General features: G+C 50.5%; 1 protein-coding gene across 2 annotated transcripts; it reads left to right on the top strand.

Moving 5' to 3' along the window:
- The first annotated feature begins 1,441 nt into the window (after nt 1-1,441).
- LOC104840081 (leucine zipper putative tumor suppressor 3) lies at nt 1,442-8,009 on the top strand. Of its 2 annotated transcripts, XM_010580784.1 has the most exons (4): nt 1,442-1,891; nt 3,573-4,133; nt 4,272-4,403; nt 7,299-8,009. In XM_010580784.1, exons 1-4 carry the CDS (start codon nt 1,442-1,444, stop codon nt 8,007-8,009), a joined length of 1,854 nt encoding a protein of 617 aa, XP_010579086.1. The 2 variants fall into 2 exon arrangements, with proteins under 2 accessions (XP_010579086.1, XP_010579085.1); XM_010580783.1 differs by having other exon boundaries at nt 3,573-4,403.
- Nucleotides 8,010-17,517: the final 9,508 nt, after the last annotated feature.

Raw genomic sequence — 17,517 nt, 5'->3', positions numbered from 1 at the left:
TTAGTGCAAATAGCAAGACCCCATGAGACACCACATCGGAGCTGAGCTCTAGACCTAAGCTAGCTCTTCAGGGAAATAAACCTAGCTCTCCTGCTTTACTTGGGAAGGGCTGATTTAACATCCCTACCCCAAGAAGAACCCCACTGAAATGGGGATTTTCTCCATCTCCCCTACCTGCTGGCCCAACACTCATATTTTATGGATACACCCATCAGGGAAAATGCAAGGGTTTTTTAACTAAAGAAATTCTGTTGAGAGAAATAAATCCATGTTGGTTTTTTTCCCTAGTCCCAGTCCATGCTGGGACATGACTGCAGAGGCTTTGCCACCCTTGGGGCGGGTAGTGGGGCAATGCAGACCAGATCCATTACTTCTGGGTCCAAGAGTACAGAAACAGCTTGATTTTCAGCTGGGACTTTCAGAAGTGACTTTCAAAAGGCCTTTTAGAAAGTTATAAATTGTCCCCATGTGAAACCTGACTTAGCACTGGTAGCTCTGGACCTTGACTGCCTAAGCTGATAATGAATTCAGCGCCAATGCAACCACCAGTATTTGGAGAATTTCCCCAAAACACAGATGTGAATAGGCCTGGGCGCCTATGAAGCCAGAGCTGAAATCACTGAACTGGGGTTTGTGATGGTGATGGAGCTGAGAAAGAGCATGCAGACATGTGAGGACTGGTCCCAACTTTTAAAACCATTATCTGCATGTTATCCACTTCCCATGGCCTAGTTTTGGCCAATCCAAGACACAGCCTAGGTAACAATAAAATGGAGTAGGGGAATAAAGGTTTAAAAGGAAATTTAGGATGACACCGGGACAAAAGCATCTTTTTAAAAGCTCCAGTCCATGGGACAACACTCCCAAGGAAGAGATAGGACGTGTGTTGCTTAAGCCCTGTTGAATCATCCCTAAGGGATGCTCTAGAGGGAGCAATAGTGTGTGAGCCTACAGATGGACCAGGGCTGGAAACCTTCCATCCCCATGGCCACACAAACTTGTTCAAACCTGGGAATAGTGACAGAAATAATTCAAGCTTGGGAACTGCAAACGGTTGTGTCCATCTGATGCTGTAGAGCTGTGCCCTCTAAATCCCACGCAACCCCCTCCCCTGGGAGCACCCAACCCTTGGACTGAGAGGCTTAAGACCAGCTCTTTTACATAGCAGTGAGTGGGATTTGGGGGACCAGTGCACGCTGCTCCTCCAAGGGGGACTGGGGGGTCACGGAGAGGAGGACAGCCCCATCGTCTGCTCCATACCATATACTGAGACATGACAGCTTCTGTCCTTTCATCGCCCAACCCAGAGATTTGCTCATCTCTGCATGATGCCAATCTGCAAAGGGTAAGGTAGATAAAAGGCATCTCTTTAACAGTTCTTTCCTTTTCCTCCTTCTCCCAGTGCCACTGACCTGTGCCTCCACCTCACCTCTGCGCTGCCATGGCCACGCTAGAGACGCTGCCCGTTCTTAGTGACCCGACCTACCCCAGCCCGGAGAACTTCCACAGTTTTGCTCCCCGGCCATCCCAACCCGTCTCCCAGAGCACCATGGGGAGCGTGGGCAGCGGAGTTGCCAATGACCAAGAGTTCGCCATGAAGAGCGTGGGGACCCGGACACAGAGCAGTGGCCGGCAGACAGAGGGGTCTCGCAACGGGTACTCCACACGGGAGATCTCCAACCGCTACTCCGGCGAGGAGAAGACGTACAAGTCGGAGAAGGTCTCCAATTCCCTCTACATCAACGGCGACCTGCGCAAGAGCGAGAAGGTGAAGATGGACATCTGTGGGAACGTGACCACCAACAACGAGAAGAACATGCCACCTCCTCCCCAATACCGAGAGCCCAGTAACCCACCAAAGATATTGCCAATCTCCGGCAAACTAGACCAGGTGAGAATCCCCACCTCCTGGAGCAGCTTGATGAATGTGGCACATCTCTAAAAACACAGACCAGGAAGCCTTGGGCAACAGTGCGATCCTGACAGATAGTCTAATTCTTAGTATGTAGATGGCATCTTTCTTATGTACAGATAATAACAATTTTTATTACTTTCACAAGGTTGAGCGAAGGGGAATATTAGTTCTGGAGGAGCCCAAGAGCATGATCACAAGTCTTCCACAGCTAAGTTTCCAGCTCATTTAAGACTGTATTTAAGTCACTGGCTATTCCAACCTACGTGAGATGCCGTACCTACCTCCCTGACTGACGGGGAGAGAGCTGGAGTTGGCTCTCATTTCACTAGGTCCAGCATCTGAGTCCCACTCCTATGTTTTGTGCCATTTATAGGCGATCTCCAACAGCCCACCGCCACCAAAAGGGATTGTTTGAAAGCAGCTATGAGCATTTGTTCAAAATCCCAGTGCCTCTTGTGAGGGACAAGTTGACAAGGTTTGAAAACTACCCCTGTAAGTGTTATCGCCCATCCAAGCCCAGTCCTCGTGGCTTATATTGGCTTTGGGGGCAAACACCTCCTAGGCCTGGAGGAGCAGAGCCCCAGAGCCAGCAGTGGTTTATATAGCCTGCTGCTCTGCTCCAGCATTTTCCATAATTTGTGTCCTGAGAACACTGCCTTGTGCCGTATTATTTCTGCAGCGTTCGGTGGCCTTGTCTCCTGGGTTGTTAATCCACTGGCCCCTGTAGTCCATCTTAGTTCCACATGCCAGGTGCCAGGTTTTTGGTCTCCAACCTTGCCTGCTCACTAGGGCTCATTCTGTTTCTCCTGGAAGGCATTTTTGAAAACATCTTTGCTAATACTAAGTGGCTTCTTCTGGGTTAATTTTCACCTGAAGCCCAACCTGCAATAGGGGAGACTCAATCCCATTTTGAGGAAAATTTTGTTTCTGTAGGTGCATTGACGGGGTGAGGAATGTGCAAGGTTTTAAAATCCTTTCTAAATCCTTTACAGCTGTGGTCCATTCTCCCCACCAGCACTGCTTATGCCCACAGAAAACACAAACATTCAAATGAAGAGCAGCTTCAGCATGTTCCTTGCCTGGTTTCGCTGCACTTGGGCCAGCAATGGCTGGGGTCACAGCTCCTACCTACTCCTGTCTGAGCAAAAGCAGGGCATGATGTCCACACAAGGGAGAGATGACTGCCAGCAGGAGGGAAACATGATGCTCCTGGGGCAAACTGGCTGCTAATCCAAGGGTTCAGTCCAGTTTTCAGAAAATGGGCAATGCAACCCTAGAAGTCCATCAAAATATAATCTGCCAAAATCAAAGAGTTATTTTGATCAGGTCTGGTAGGCAGGTGGCAGCCCTCCTTCTTTGCAAAGACCACTAAGAGGACCCAAGGAGTATTCTAGGGAAAAATCACGATGATTTGGGGTGAGTCAAGATTTTTTTTTTTCAGCTGGGGCAAGGGAAGAAAAAAGTGTTGCCCTATGAGTGACCACAGGTCCCTCATGTTAAATCCCAAGTAGTCCAGGGTGTAATAAGGCTGAGAAATACGGAGCTAGGCCAAGACGTCTTAGCTCCACCAGCCCCATCCTGTGCTGATGTGTCTCTTTTGTGTGCTGTTACCAAGCTTCCTGCTATGTTTGATGCGTGGTCCTTTTTCCTTTTGCAGAGCAATGAGCCCTTAGTTAGACCCTCAGCCTTTAAACCAGTAGTTCCTAAAAACTTCCATTCCATGCAGAACCTCTGCCCGCCACAGAGCAATGGAGTGACAGAGAATAGAAAGAGCTTGAACCATGCCAACAGCAATAGCCCGTCCGCACCGAAAAGTGGACTCGACAAGAGCAGCCTTAACAGGACTACAAACCAAGTGGGGGGCCTTTCAGATTCAGGCCGTAACTCGTTAACGAGCCTGCCCACGTACGGGACAGGCTACAGCCAGCATGTGGGTCCAATGAGCGCCTCCACGAGCCACATCAACCGCATCGGTACCACTTACGTGGACAAGAACATCGTGGGATACAACGGGATATCTACCTCAGACAGTGGGCGGTCTTCGAGCAAGAGCACTTCTTCGTTCAACAGACTGAACCATCTCAATGAAACGATGCCTTTCCACTCGCCTTCAACAGACGACATCATCCAAGACCTGGAAGACCGGCTGTGGGAGAAGGAGCAGGAGGTCCTCCAGATGCGAAGGAACTTGGACAAAAGCGAGGCAGCCATCTTCCAAGTATTCGAGGAGAAGCAGAAGATCTGGGAGAGGGAAATGGAGGACCTGAGGCAAAACTATGCCAACAAATTGCAACAGGTCTCCAAAAAGGCGCAGCGGGCTCAGCAGGCCTTGCAGCTCCAAATCTTCAAGCTCCAGCAGGAGAAAAAAAAACTCCAAGATGATATGGGACAACTCCTCCAGCAACGAGAGGAGCTGGAGAAGAAATTTGTGGCTTTCAAGAAGGAGCAGGCTGAGTTTCTCCCAAAGATTGAAGAGACCAAGTGGGAGGTAAGAGCCTTGTTGTAGCAGACCTTGAGTGAGGTTTTCATTGAGGGCTCTGACAACCCAAAGTACCTCCCCTTTGCCCTAAGTGGACCCCATAGACAATGGATATGGGTTGGTGGCCTCCAGGTAAGAGATGACAATTCAGTCACCTCTTCGTTTGTCTGAGCCCCAAGCCTGTAGTTTAAACTAAAATGAGTGGAACTTTTTGTGTACACCTCCTGTGCTCGTCAATAATTTGGCTTCCCAATGTGTGACATTTTAATTCAGTTTCAGTGAATACAGGTCTTTCGATACAGGTATTTGTGCCTACCAAAACTGAGTTTAAGCCTATTTTAATTAAATTCTTCTAACATCTGTGTTTGGGCAAACCTTGAAACTGCTTTTCAAATATTTGATTTTCTTTTTTATTTAAAATATAAAGCAAGTGAGCTAAGAATGATACCAATAGCCAAGTCTACCTCATTCTTTCCATTGTAACACAGTTTCCAGTTGCTAATAAGTTTATCTCTCTTAAAAGGCTGAAAGGCAAATTCCTCTTTCTAGTTCTCCTTTTGAGTCTTACATATTTTTCTGCTGTTTCTATTTTTAGAACATTTTATCAAAGTCTGTTTGTATAGCCAGTACTAACATTTTTTTTTTCAGCTTGATCATGTGAAGAATTTTAATCCTTCCATGGACTGGCTAGAAACTTTAAATTTATTAAGAGTGCAGAGGCAACATGTAGCTCTAGAATCAAGAAGACCCTATTCTGCTAATCCTGATGGAAAGTCAATGAAGCTGGGATTAATTAGGCTCTGAAATGTGCTATTTGCAGATGTTCAGCAGAGCTTATTAGAGGCTTGCTGTAAAATCTCTGCAAGTTACATCCCAGAACAAGCAGGCTGCATTGTGCCGCATGATGCCTCCTTCGGCCAGCTGCTCTGCCCAGGTCTTTTGTTTCTTCCAAGAAGTTAGGTTTGGAAAGTTCCCCGATTTTGCACCAGCAAAACTGCAGATGGGCTTTTGATTATTTGCTTCACTGCTATAGCTCTCTCTGCAACAGCTAACCCAGTGATACCGATGTAAAGACAGGGACTCAACTTGTGGATCAAGACTCCTAAAATTTGTAGACACCTACACTCATTGGCTTGCTCTCCAGGCTCCATGGACTGTATTGCCTAGATCTCCACAGCACCCAAGTAGAGGCCAAAATTTAAGTGTTTTAACCTGTAAGTTGATTCCTATCCAAGCTGTTCCTTATCATGTATTTCTCTGCCTTTTGGGAAGAGCTAGCCCACGGAGAGCACTTTCAGTAAATTGTGCAGTTTTTCTAGCTAGGCAGTAACTATGCCACTTTAACTACACCTAAACCAGCATGACACAGTTCTGCATCTCCTGCAGGCAAGTGCTGGTGTGGATGTGGGTAGTCACAGAGTTAGGTCTGCATGGGGAACCACCATGGCTGTCAGCTCCAGGGAAGGTTGCTACCAGTAGGCAGCAGCAGGAGACTCTGGGTACGTCTCCTAGCTCTTTAGCCATTTGTAGTAAGCACCAGACTGTCCCAGTAGCTGAGCTTCAAGGTCTTGCTCAACATTTTGCACCAGGCAAGCCCTCTATAGCACAGAAAGGTGGAGGTTGCAATGAAGGCAATGGAGAGGAGAGTTTGTCTGAGGAACATTGACCCAACTGGACCGGAGCAGCAAGGGACCTTGCAAGCACTGCAGGAGGGGGGAAAGGCCAAGCACTTCATGCATGACAACAGACAGGAGCTTCAGGAGGATGGGACACCCTGGTCTGGAGGTGGCTACCAAGCCTATTTTTAATTATGCCTACCCTCTCTGATCACTGATGGTTCCTTGGTGCTATTCCCCAGCCTAGATTCCTGCCAGCATAGGTAGGGACTGTTTGTCTCTGCAGTCATCCACAGTAGACAGATCAGATCTGCCAGCGCAGAGCCCTGAAAACCCTGGAGTTCATGGGAAAATGAGGGTTTGGTCATTTTTATTATTCACTTCCAATACCTACAACTATTCATGCAACTGTCACCTTTGGTGGACTACACAGGTGCAGAGGAGTGTCATATTGAATGGTGACACCTACGTAATGCAAATACACATTGGAGCAAGGGTATTTCCACTGGGCTTGTGTACCCTACCACATGGGTGAGACTTGAGCCGGTCAGGATGAAACCTGACAGTCCAGTGCCCAAGGACAGTGCATGGTAGTCCCATTTCAGCAAGGGTGGGTTGCAGCTCTCTCCTTGATCTTTGGCAGAGGGGCTGCCACTCTTCATGCCCTGCCCCAAAAGAATTAAATAGCTACCAGTCCCTGCACTGTCCCCAGTGAAGTGAACCCTAAAATTTAGTCAGCTGGGTTCTTTAGGAGTCTTCGGGGAGAAAAGAGTCATAGGACAAGTAAGTAACATCTATTGTCTCTGTGTCCTGTCCTACACTACCAGTGCTCAGGGAGAGCCCGGGTGGTCTCTGGGTCTGAGATGTTTCTGTTTCAGGCTTGTTGAAGGTCCAGATCCCATTGAGGTCAGCGGGAAAACTCCTGCTGAGTTCAGAGGGTTTGAGGTCAGGCACCACAGGCTTATGGTTAGGTGAGTAAGATGAAGGCATGGAAGCATCGGTGCCTGCTCACCACTGGTGAGGACCACACCACTTAGCTTAACTGTTTGGTCAGCTCCAGCTACAAACAGCACCAGGTCCCTGAGAGCCAGGAAGAAACACCAAATCTCCCCCACAAATGTGGGGACAACTTTTAGGTCTTTGGCATGGTCTGGGTCCTGGTGAAGGCTGAACTCAGTCCTTGAGCAGCATCGCTGGCTGTCCCCTCCGTTACCTGAGCCTCAGGGGACAAGCAGTGGCGGTGGCTCCTCGCTGCCTTCCTCCTGCCTCACGGATGCTCTCCCCATAGGTGTGCCAGAAGGCAGGTGAGATCTCCCTGCTCAAACAGCAGCTGAAGGACTCCCAAGCAGATGTCTCCCAGAAGCTGAACGAGATTGTGGGACTGCGGACGCAGCTCAAGGAAGGTAAGAACTTCCTACGGGAGAAGGAGGAGCAGATCCTCACCCTGAAGGACTCCTACAGCTCCAAGAGTGTCAACCTGGAGATTTGTGAGAGTGAGCTGCAGCGGAAGATGAGTGAGGTCCAGGTGCTGAGGGAAAAACTGAACCACTGTGAGCTGGAGGTCTCCGGCCTGAAGCGGACACTTGCCAGCATGGGACCTCCAGGACCTTTTGGTGGGGAGCTCGGTGAGAAGCTGCGGGACCCGCTGGCCTGCGAGAGCGACGAAGCCAAGATGCAGCGGCAGAGCGAGGACAGCGTCAACACACTGCGGAAGGAGGTGGAGCGGCTCCAGACGGAGCTGAAGTTGGAGCGGCAGCAGCGGGAGCAGCAGGTGATGGACTTCGAGGAGGAGCGGCGCACATGGCAAGAAGAGAAGGAGAAAGTCATCAAGTACCAGAAGCAGCTGCAACTGAACTATGTGGAGATGTACCAGAAGAACCAGCTCCTGGAGCACAAGGTGAATGAAATGAACACGAAGGCAACCAGTCCCCCGCACACCGAGGAGAAAAAAACATGGACTCCCTCCAGACTCGAGCGAATAGAGTCCACCGAGATCTGAGGTGGGACCAAGACAATACAACGTAATTTTTTTATTGCTGTGCATGTACTACCTACTCAAGCCAGTGATCTTCCGAAGGATAATACGCTACCGTGGGAGCGGCATGAGTCTGCTCGCACCAAGCTCCATCACCCTTACTCTATACTTCTGTGCTCTGTAGGTAAAATAACTGTGGATGTGCGTTGTTTTTCTATCGATAATGCGACATCTCTTTTGTTTTTTTTCCTAGTACAGCTGGTGAGGGTCAATTGGCTCTTTTGTAATCTGCCGTGACTGTTACTTTGCTAGAGGCTGCCATCCCCTCTCCTACAATTCATCCCTCTTCGGTTGGTTGTTTTGGAGGGTTGTATTTGGTTTCTTTGGTTTTTGAAGCATTTACGTGCAGCAAAACAGTTCAAAGTGGCAGGTTTTTTCAGGGCATTTTTAGCCACATTGGCTAATGGAGCAAAGCTCTCGGGATCATGAGCAAACTCACTGTTCTGCATCAAGTATCCTGTCTAGACGGTGGTCTTAGTGAAGTCAGTGGGAGGTTGGCCACTGACTTCAGTGAAACCAGACATATCTCTACCAGATGACTCCCTCTTGCCAGCCCACGGCTACCACGGTTGCAAGAGGTTAAGACATCCCTGAGGAGCAGGATGAGCCTGTTCTGGTAACATAAGCCAACAAGGAATGATTGCCCAGCAGGAGCCCCTTTGGAGGCTCAGCAGAGCTTAACATATGCTGCGTTTTCATTTCATTGTGGTTTCCTTCTGCAGTTCCATTTCTCTCCTGGGTTGTGACCAACCTGGGAGCAGAAACACCCTCCCACCTCCACCTCGGTCCCCCTATTCTTACCATATACTCAAGCTGGCTACAGCAAGAAAAAAACTTGGAAATCCAAGCTAGTTTGCCTTCCCAAGAGCCCTCTTACTTCCCAAAGTCAATGGAATCAAGGTTTGGGGAAGCCTCCAAACCTGCGGGATGTTTATGCAAACTGAAGCTTTAGCAATTTGCCCCAACAATGAGCAATTGTGCTACCCCATTCCCAAACCAGTGATGCTTTGGTGCGCTCTCTTGGTCCAGGGTCTACTTAAAAAATGGCATCCGAGCCTCACTCAGGAGTTGCAGTGAGCACACATCAGCATTACTGCTAAATTGCAGCGGGGTGAGCGTTAGCCTTCAGTACAGCCATTTCAAACAGCACCCACAGCAATCCCACGTGGCACCACATATTCCAGGGACAGAGATAACGCAGGCCTAGCTTACGAAAATATTCAGCTACTAACTCTGAGCATGAAAGCAGTCATAAGAAGGGAAAATACTTAAGATCACGCAAGTGCTTATGCCCTGGCAGAATAATAACCAAATCCTATGTGCACATCACTGAGAATGGTGCAGGCATCAAAAACCAGCATTCAGCTTGAAAAGGTGGGCAAAATGGGTTTGATTCTCCCTTTCATGAACACTTTTTAACCATGATTCACAGTAAAGAGAAAAAAAAAATGTTGCAAAGTGGAGTCTGCACTGACTGGGCAGGGGCCAAAGGATCAACGCAAGTGGGAATTTCAGCTCCTTGTCCTAGAGAGCAGCTAGAATAACAAAGCTAGAATTAGCACCGGGACGTCTTGGAATGTCTGTGAGGTGACTCCAGGGAGAGTTTGGCCAGATCACATTTCATGTGCATAGCAAGGAAGAACCTCAGGATGTTGAGGGGCTGAAGACCTTCCAAACAAAAGCCCTGAAGCTACAAATTTTCCACGTTCCCTTCCCCAAAAGCTCCCCCTCTCCATCACCAGGTCTGACCTTCAAGTTGGGAACAGATGTTGTGGTGAGCTCCAGACTGAGCAAAAAAGATGAGGAGAGAGGAGACTTCAGTTAGTCCCACCAGCCTCCAGCCAAGGTCAACAGACAGTATTACTGGGCAGGAACTGTTGGTGACTGGCAGCGATCCCTGGAGCCCCAGAAAATGGAGATGTGCGATGAGACCGGAGCATTTCAAGGTCCCAGTTGATGGTACATGTCTTTTCCCACTGCTTCTGCCTGTGCCTTTGGAGCTGGAGGAAGACACAACCCGTCAGTCTGGAAAACACCAGGGCAGCTCAGGCTAAGCCCCTCTCCCAGGACCAGCCATAGAAAGGGGGACTAGGTTAGGTCTGACCCCTGAAGGGTGTGGAGAAGAGTCCCACTACGAATCCTGCAGGTGCTCCAGTGCTCTTGCACATCAGCCTGTGCACACCACTGAGGCAGGAGCGCAGCTGCCTGCCGGTGCCACCTAGCAGCAGACTTTGCCATGCCAAGGGAGACACCCACATGCACTGCACAAACTTACACTTGGCCAGGCAAACCCTAGAGCTTCCTCCATTTCATACACTGGGCCTTCGAGATGGAGCCAAACATCCCACAATGTCAGGGGTTGGAGATCTGGTGTCCTGTGTCATCTTGGCTTTCTGTGCTTCTCTTTTCACATCAGATAAACCCACAACCCACTCCTTCCCAAAGCAATTGTGAGGCATCTGTGCTTCTGAAGGGCTTTGCAGCCCTTGGGCAAAAGGGCAAAGCATAGAGAAATGGCAAGAGGCTTAGACTCAGATGGTCATATGGTGGTTTTGAGGCCACCATGTGACAAGCGAATCCAACAGCAAGTGTCCTCACCACAAGATGGGTCCAATAACCTGGAGGGTCATTTCCACCTTCGCTCCTCCTGGCCTCACTGATGTTCAGGTTGGTTTCCCACTAACCATCACAGAAACCAGCCTTTCAGTTGGTGGCTCAAGAACACCCAGAGTGATTGAGTTTCAAGGATCTGCTGTTGCGGAGGTGTACACCGCAATTTCCCACTGTGTCAACACTCAAGAGGAATGGACACCGGCATCAGCCTGTGGGACACCTTCTCACCAGACCTCCTTGCTAATCCACAGGCAGGAGAAGCAGGGGCTTGTCTGGCCTCCCCACATACCTAGATCCAGCCAGCAGCAGTCAGTCAAGCCCTCCGGAGTACCAGGTTTGCTCCGTCATCTTTTTCCTAGATCTTTTTTGCAGTGGTGCCAGGAATGAGTGTGTCTTGAAGGACCCAGTGAAACCTGGAGGCATAGGGGTTTGTCTGACTGCTGGAGGGTGCTGGACTGCCCAGGGACTCAATGGCCTCACAGTGCATCCATCAGGGACTGCAGAGCTCCTTGGTATGGAGCAGGAGTGGCAAGGAGAATTTTTCACCTTGGAGAAGGAAAGGTACACTTGTTTCGCCTTCTTCGCTGCATCACTTTGATCAAGAGTTGCGCTCCAGATCTGAGCAACTTCAATTGAGGCCATTACCTGGATGACAGAGAACTTTGCAGATGCCTGTTAAGATGCTGTGCTGCTGCTGGTGGTTCTCCCTCTCTTGGGATTTGCCCAGCATCCCCCAAGAACTCAGATGTCCTCCAGAAACCACCCCCCTATGCCATGGTGACGTAAAACCCAAATGTTTTTGGCAAGTGCCCCAGCCAAACTGCCATGAAGGATTCCTGTTCTTCAGGAGTCCTCCCCACAACTGGATGCACTGCTCCCCATCACGTCCTCTCCCATGTGCTTGCACTGTGTGGCCACATGGTGGTGACCCATCTCTCTTGCAGGTGACTGCCCTTTGCTCAGCAGAGATGGAGCAAAATGATGATGGGACACCTGTGTTGCTGTTGTTTGTGCTCAGATCTGGCCCAGATGGGAGCTCACCTAGCTCTTTCCAGAACTTAACACTTTTACCCACTGACTGGATAAAGTCTCCCATCATAAGCTAGGTCTGCGTTGAGGCCCTGGGGTCTTAGCGTTGGACTAAGATAGCCAAGGGGTGCCAGACTGGCATTTTGATGACACATCCAGTGAATGGCCAAGGCTGACATCTTGCCTCTTGGAGGCTCAGGCAGGGCTGATAAAATGTTTCTGCCCCATGAAACGCAACACAGAGTTTGCGTTTGATCATAACCCAGCTGTCCCCTCCGCCTTTGCTCAGCCAGCTGTAGAGCTGATAGGATTCAGTGTAACGTACTGGCTGACGTGTAATTCTCCAAGTACTGCCCTCAAAATCCTGCACATGGTTAGTGTCTCTCCTGAAACTACAAGTCATCTCTAACTTGCCATTGGCAAAATGCCGTGGTCATGAGGGTCTCAGGTCAGTTGCCCACACCTGGGGTCCAGAGACATTAGAGAAGCTCTGGGATACCCGATACATGGGGCTGGCCAATATGATCCAAGACCTATGGGAGAGCCAGGCCAGTGGTGGGAAGACCTGCGGCACCTCTAGTGGCACATCACCCACGTGCAGGCAACTGAGTCATGCTCCAGGCATATCCACGTGGCCATTATACGAGCAAATAGAGGACACTGATCAGCTCCAGCAATTTCCATCCATAAGGATTTGGACTAAGCAGGCTATCCTGCCAGGGTAGGTCTAAGCAGCCCCTCTGACCACCTGCTGTGAGTTGGGCTGCTTTGTTCCACCATCATTTCAAGGTTGGTTGCTGTTGCTATAAGATGCCAACCCAGCTGAGCTAGTTCCCTTCACGTAGCCAGCACTCCTGTCTCACCCTGAGGGTGAACACCACAACCATTGCATGTTGTTGTGCTTCACACAGTCCCACTTAGCTTCTGCCACCGTCTCGTGGCAGCCAGCTGCACTGTTCCTGCTGTCACTGGCATCGTGCCGGAGGGAGATCACGTCGGGGTTTCCGCACTCAAGATAGGAATCGAATTGTTGCTCTTATGCTGCTACGTTATGCGGAGACAAGTGTACTTGGATGTAAATAACAGCCCAGCTCTGTATATACAATGATTAAATGAAGAGACAAGAAAGCTCTGTGGCTTCTATATTGCTGAGCGGGACTGACAGTAGCAGCCAATACTGCATTTGACTGCTGAGCTCTACACGGAGGGTGCTCAGCACCCCCTGAGCTTTTGCTGGCTGCAGTGGAAATGGGGGGGGGCTCAGCACCTCCCAGGAAGGCAATCCACTTGGGATTGGCTCTGACAGAACAGCCTGGTGTCACTCTGTCCTGCTTTGATGCTTGCTGTCATCCTGAGCCAGGATTTGCAATTGTCCCCTGGTTAAGGTTGAAGTCCCCTCTGCCCATCCTCATGTCACACCAAAACCCCTTGCAGACAGTGGCTCCCAGCCGTGTCCCCCCTTGAGCCCTGCTGCCCATGAGTTCTGCCCATGGAAAGGACCAACCCACCGCACTCCTGCCCCTTGCAGTGGCACTTTATAGCTTGCTCAAGACAGCAAGCCCATGAGCAACATGACCAAAGATCTCTGGAGGGTGTTGGGCTGCATGCTGGGAGCTGCCTCCGGGCTTTCCCGGGGAGGGATTAGGCTGGTGTGAGCTGGAAAAGGGGAACGAGAGCTGGCAGGGGACAGCAGAGGGCTTGGATTTCCCTGTGTCCCACCTGGGAATGTTTGCAGGTCCACGAGGGGCCCTTCCTGTGCTAGATAGGACAGGATAGAAAGGAGTTCCTGGGTGAGCTGTTCGTCCCCAGTTGGTTACACCAGTATCCTCCATGGCTGTGCCAGCTAGCTCCACACATTGCCCAGGGAGAGCGTGGACCAGGGTCTGTTCCCAGGAGGCAGGATGGATGCAATTCCCCTTTTTTCTTGGGGAGAAGAGAGGATGCATGCCAAGCCATTACATTTGTCTTCAGTGTGACAGGTCTCCTCTAGTTTAGCAGCAGACGTTGCTACAGGGTCCAGTCAAAGCCTTGTTCTGGCTCAGTGTGAATTGCCCAGGAAAATGTGTATCCTGAGAGCTGTGGTCCTGCTGGCTGCCCCCTTGGTGTCCTCTCTCCAGCTCACCCCAGGGCGTCCTCAGCACCTTCCTTACCAGGGTACCACCTTCCGAGGTGAGGGCACCGTGGTCTTTGCTTCTCCTGCTTGGGGTGCTGAAGGCATCTCTGCCCACCTAAGCTCCATGAAGGCTCCTGATCCTGGTCCCAGCCTTGGCAAGTGGAGCACGGTGTGCTCCTCCACCCACAGTGCTCCTGTGGATGGGTGCTCAGGTGGGTCTGCACCTTGGGCACGTGCCTCTTTACCGTGCCTCTGCTCCCCAGCTGTGCTAAGCCTTCTACACTCCATTCCTGCTAAAACCACGAAAGCCTGCTGACATGCAGTAACAGCCCTCACTTCTGTCCTGGATGGGAGCAGGTCCAACTTGCCATTATTTTAATGGAACCCTTCAGCCTAAGCCTTGAAAGCCACTTTATAGAGTTACTTTTCATCAAGACCCTTTGCTGAGGATCTTCTCATCATGTTGCCTGTGCCCTCCTATTCCTCTGCCCCAGCTCTCCAGACTCTCCTTTTAGATCATCACCATCCCTGTCATCCCAGGAGCAGTCAATGTCTCTCCCAGAACTCTCCCAAATACGTCTCAACGAGCCAGAGCTGAAGCCCAAAGCCCCCGCTGAGAGTGGCATGTCCCGACCCTGCCCTCAGAGGAGCTTTCTAGACTACTGATCCTCACTTTTTCTCTCCGTCATTCCTGCAACAGCTAGATCGGCACTGCTTTACCTCCAAGAACAGTCTTGCTTCTTGCTGAAGAACATTCAATTACTTGAGATCATTGCATGGGGCTTCACACCATCGCACCACCACACCCAGCCAGCTCTGGGGCTTCCCTGGTCCTTCCACCCTCTGAAAAGACAGGGGTGTGAGGGGTGTATGAGTATCTCTGGTCTGTAGGGGCATGCAGCACCCATGCCACTTGGTCCCCAGTGTATCGAGTGGTTGGGATCACATCCAGCTGTTTGCAGATGTTGGCTTCCCAATAGGATGTTCCATGCTGGCAGTGCAACTGCCGGCAAGACCAGAAATGGGCTTCTCCATTTTCAGGATAAGCCTCCTCCCTGGTTCTCCCAATGAAGGGGATCAGGTCAGGTCTGGAGCGTGGGACAAGCTCTGACAACGCAGGGTTGTGTTTTCACGGCTCTTTTACAGATCTGTTTTCTCAGACAGAAAGTCTCTGCTTTCTGTCACAAAGCAATAGGTTTTTCTAGAGTGATTCAAAAGGGACTATTCCCAACTCTGATAACTGCAGGCAAGCCAATTTCCCCTTGAATACCTTCATAGCTCCAGTCCTGGGCTCTCCTCCTTCGGAAAGGGATGCAAGGTCCAGTATGGCTTCAAATAATCACCAATGGTTTGAGCTTGGTGGTTCCCATTCATCCAGAGAGCCCAAAGCTGTCCATATCCAGTCTGGGTCCCCAGGAGGTGTGGTCCATCCCCCTCTGGTGCCCATCCCATGACTCTTACTGGGACCCTGCAGCAGGTCTTCTCCATTAGCTCACCCACATGGGAGCCACTGGGTCCCCTGGGGCATCTGAGCTCACAGAGTCACGTTCCGTGACAGCCAGACACTAGTGGGAGACCATGGTGCTGGCTCTGCCATTCCTGAAGAGCCAGGCTGTCCTAGGAGCTCTCTCAGAGGAGAAGGTCCCCTTTGCTGCATCAGTGGCACATGGGTTCCATTCCAGTGGCTGAAGAGAGCAAAACGTGCGCAGGCAGTGCTCCACCACCGGTGCAGAAGTGTTCCACCACCGGTGTAAAAAAATGCTGCACAACCGGCCAATGTGTCTATGCAGTCCCTTTCCACGCAGCGGTGTCCCCGCAGACCCCAGCCCAGGGCTGGAGCTCCTCCAAGGTGTCTTCGTTTGCACTCACTCGGACCTGGTAAACGCTGTGAGCCGAGAGGAATCCCTCTTGGTCTTTGCCTTGCACCGGGCAGTACGCTTGTGAGGGTTTCCTCATCCTAAATCGATGCACGTTGCTTCGTCGCCTGTCTTCTGCGTCTGTTCTCCAGCAGATCAATAGGTATCCCCCCAAAACCCAGCTCCCTGATGGGAGAACGTCAGGTTGGGCCAGCCGGCACCCCCAAGCAAGCCTGCTGTCTGATTTCACCAGCAATAAAAGCCCCGCGGAGGAGCGACCAGAGCTCTCTGCTGCCGTTCCACTGCTGGGTGAGCTGCAGGCCGTGTCTGTGTGTAGGACCTCTGCATTAGACCCTTTGTCCAACGTTTTGGACCTACCCGACTGTAAATTCAATCCCAGCCTTGTGCTTTCTTTCCTCTTGTTTGTTTCTTGACGCCTCGGTCTCTCTCTGCTCTTACTGTGAATTCAAACCAGAAGTGTTCTGAACTCGACTCCGTTACTGTTTTGTTTCTGCGTTGACTGTTGCTGGTTCTCTGAACTGCGTTTAATGAGACTTTGCAAAAAAAAAATTTAAAAAAAAATTTAAAAAATTATATATATATATATATGTACACACTTAAAAAATAAAATATTTAAAAAATAACTCCATAAAGTTGGGTGTCTCTCCTGTCCACCGGTCACTTCCAAACACCATTGTCTTGACCTTGCCTCTGGTCAGTGTATTTAAAGACAAGGGGTTGAAAAAGAAAGAGATAAAACGCAGCATTCTGGGATTTTTGTACAGCAAAGGTGTATCCGTTTTGGAAACTCTCGTTAAAACTATACCACACTTCCCAATCTACTGCTAGTCTGTTGTATGTTTCCATTGGGTTATCAAGATGTGAAGAGCTACTGCCTTTGCGATTTTCTACGGTGAATATATAAATATCTGTACAGAGGTATGTATATATATAAATATATATGAAGATCTATATGTATACGTATCTCTCTCTCCTATCTCTACCTGACTGTGAAGGATTTTTATTGGGCAAATAAAATGGAGAAAGGCCCCATTTTAAAAACCCGACTGTGTGGTTTGTCTGATTGTATTGTGGGTGGGAGAAGTGGCAAGTCCCGTGGGGGATTTTGGGACGGACCTGCAGCTGGGCTGGGGAACTACAGGGAAGACTTCACCTTGGACATACCAGCACCCTCTAGTCAAGAGCTTTCTCATAGGTCCCATCCCAGAGGATGGAGAGCAGCCTGGTGTGGTGGAGCGGGAGGCGAGAGGTGGAGGTTGCTGGGAGCAGAGTGGGACATGGTGCGGGTCCGTGTCCAGCTGGGATGTTCCCCATTCCTGCTTTCCTGGGGCACAAGGGCTGCTCGTGCTCTTCAAGCACTTGAGAACAAGCACCGCAAGGCCATGGTGGTGGCCGCAGGGCTGGACGAGACATCTGTGTTCGAGGTCTCACCCCAGTCTGTAGCTCAGATCCCCATGGGTGTGTCTGGAGCCACTGGGGCTGTCCCAGGACTGACTGAGAAAGACACAGGCTTTCCATCGGTCCCACAGCCGATGTCCAAGACCTCCCAACATTCGCGTAAGTGACTGAATTGCTCCCAAGCCTACCACCACTGGCTCCCAAGCCAAGCTCAGACCCGAGGGATTTCCAGGTGAGGACACACTGGGGAAGACAAGACCCAAGTGGAGACACCAGGCCCGGCCCTGGAGCCAGCGCTGTAGTGGGTACAGTGGCATGAACTAATTCCCCTTCCCTCCCGCGCCAAGACCTCGCTCGGAGCAGCCACATCTCCCACCGCAGCATCTCTCTGTGGTGTCCCCGGCCCCGGGGCTCAGAGGCTGCCACTGCCCAGAGAAACCTC

The sequence above is a fragment of the Haliaeetus leucocephalus genome, unplaced genomic scaffold (genome assembly GCF_000737465.1).
Source record: "Haliaeetus leucocephalus isolate CR32 unplaced genomic scaffold, Haliaeetus_leucocephalus-4.0 Scaffold741, whole genome shotgun sequence".
NCBI lineage: Eukaryota > Metazoa > Chordata > Aves > Accipitriformes > Accipitridae > Haliaeetus > Haliaeetus leucocephalus.
Note: the sequence above shows the minus strand (reverse complement) of the source record. Positions and strands in the feature narration are given on the sequence as shown.

Coding starts and splice junctions, on each gene's coding strand:
- LOC104840081 (XM_010580783.1), top strand. CDS start 1,442: ATGGCCACGCTAGAGACGCTGCCCGTTCTTAGTGACCCGACCTACCCC. Junction 1,892..3,572: donor TCTCCGGCAAACTAGACCAG/GTGAGAATCCCC, acceptor TTCCTTTTGCAG/AGCAATGAGCCCTTAGTTAG. Junction 4,404..7,298: donor TTGAAGAGACCAAGTGGGAG/GTAAGAGCCTTG, acceptor CTCTCCCCATAG/GTGTGCCAGAAGGCAGGTGA.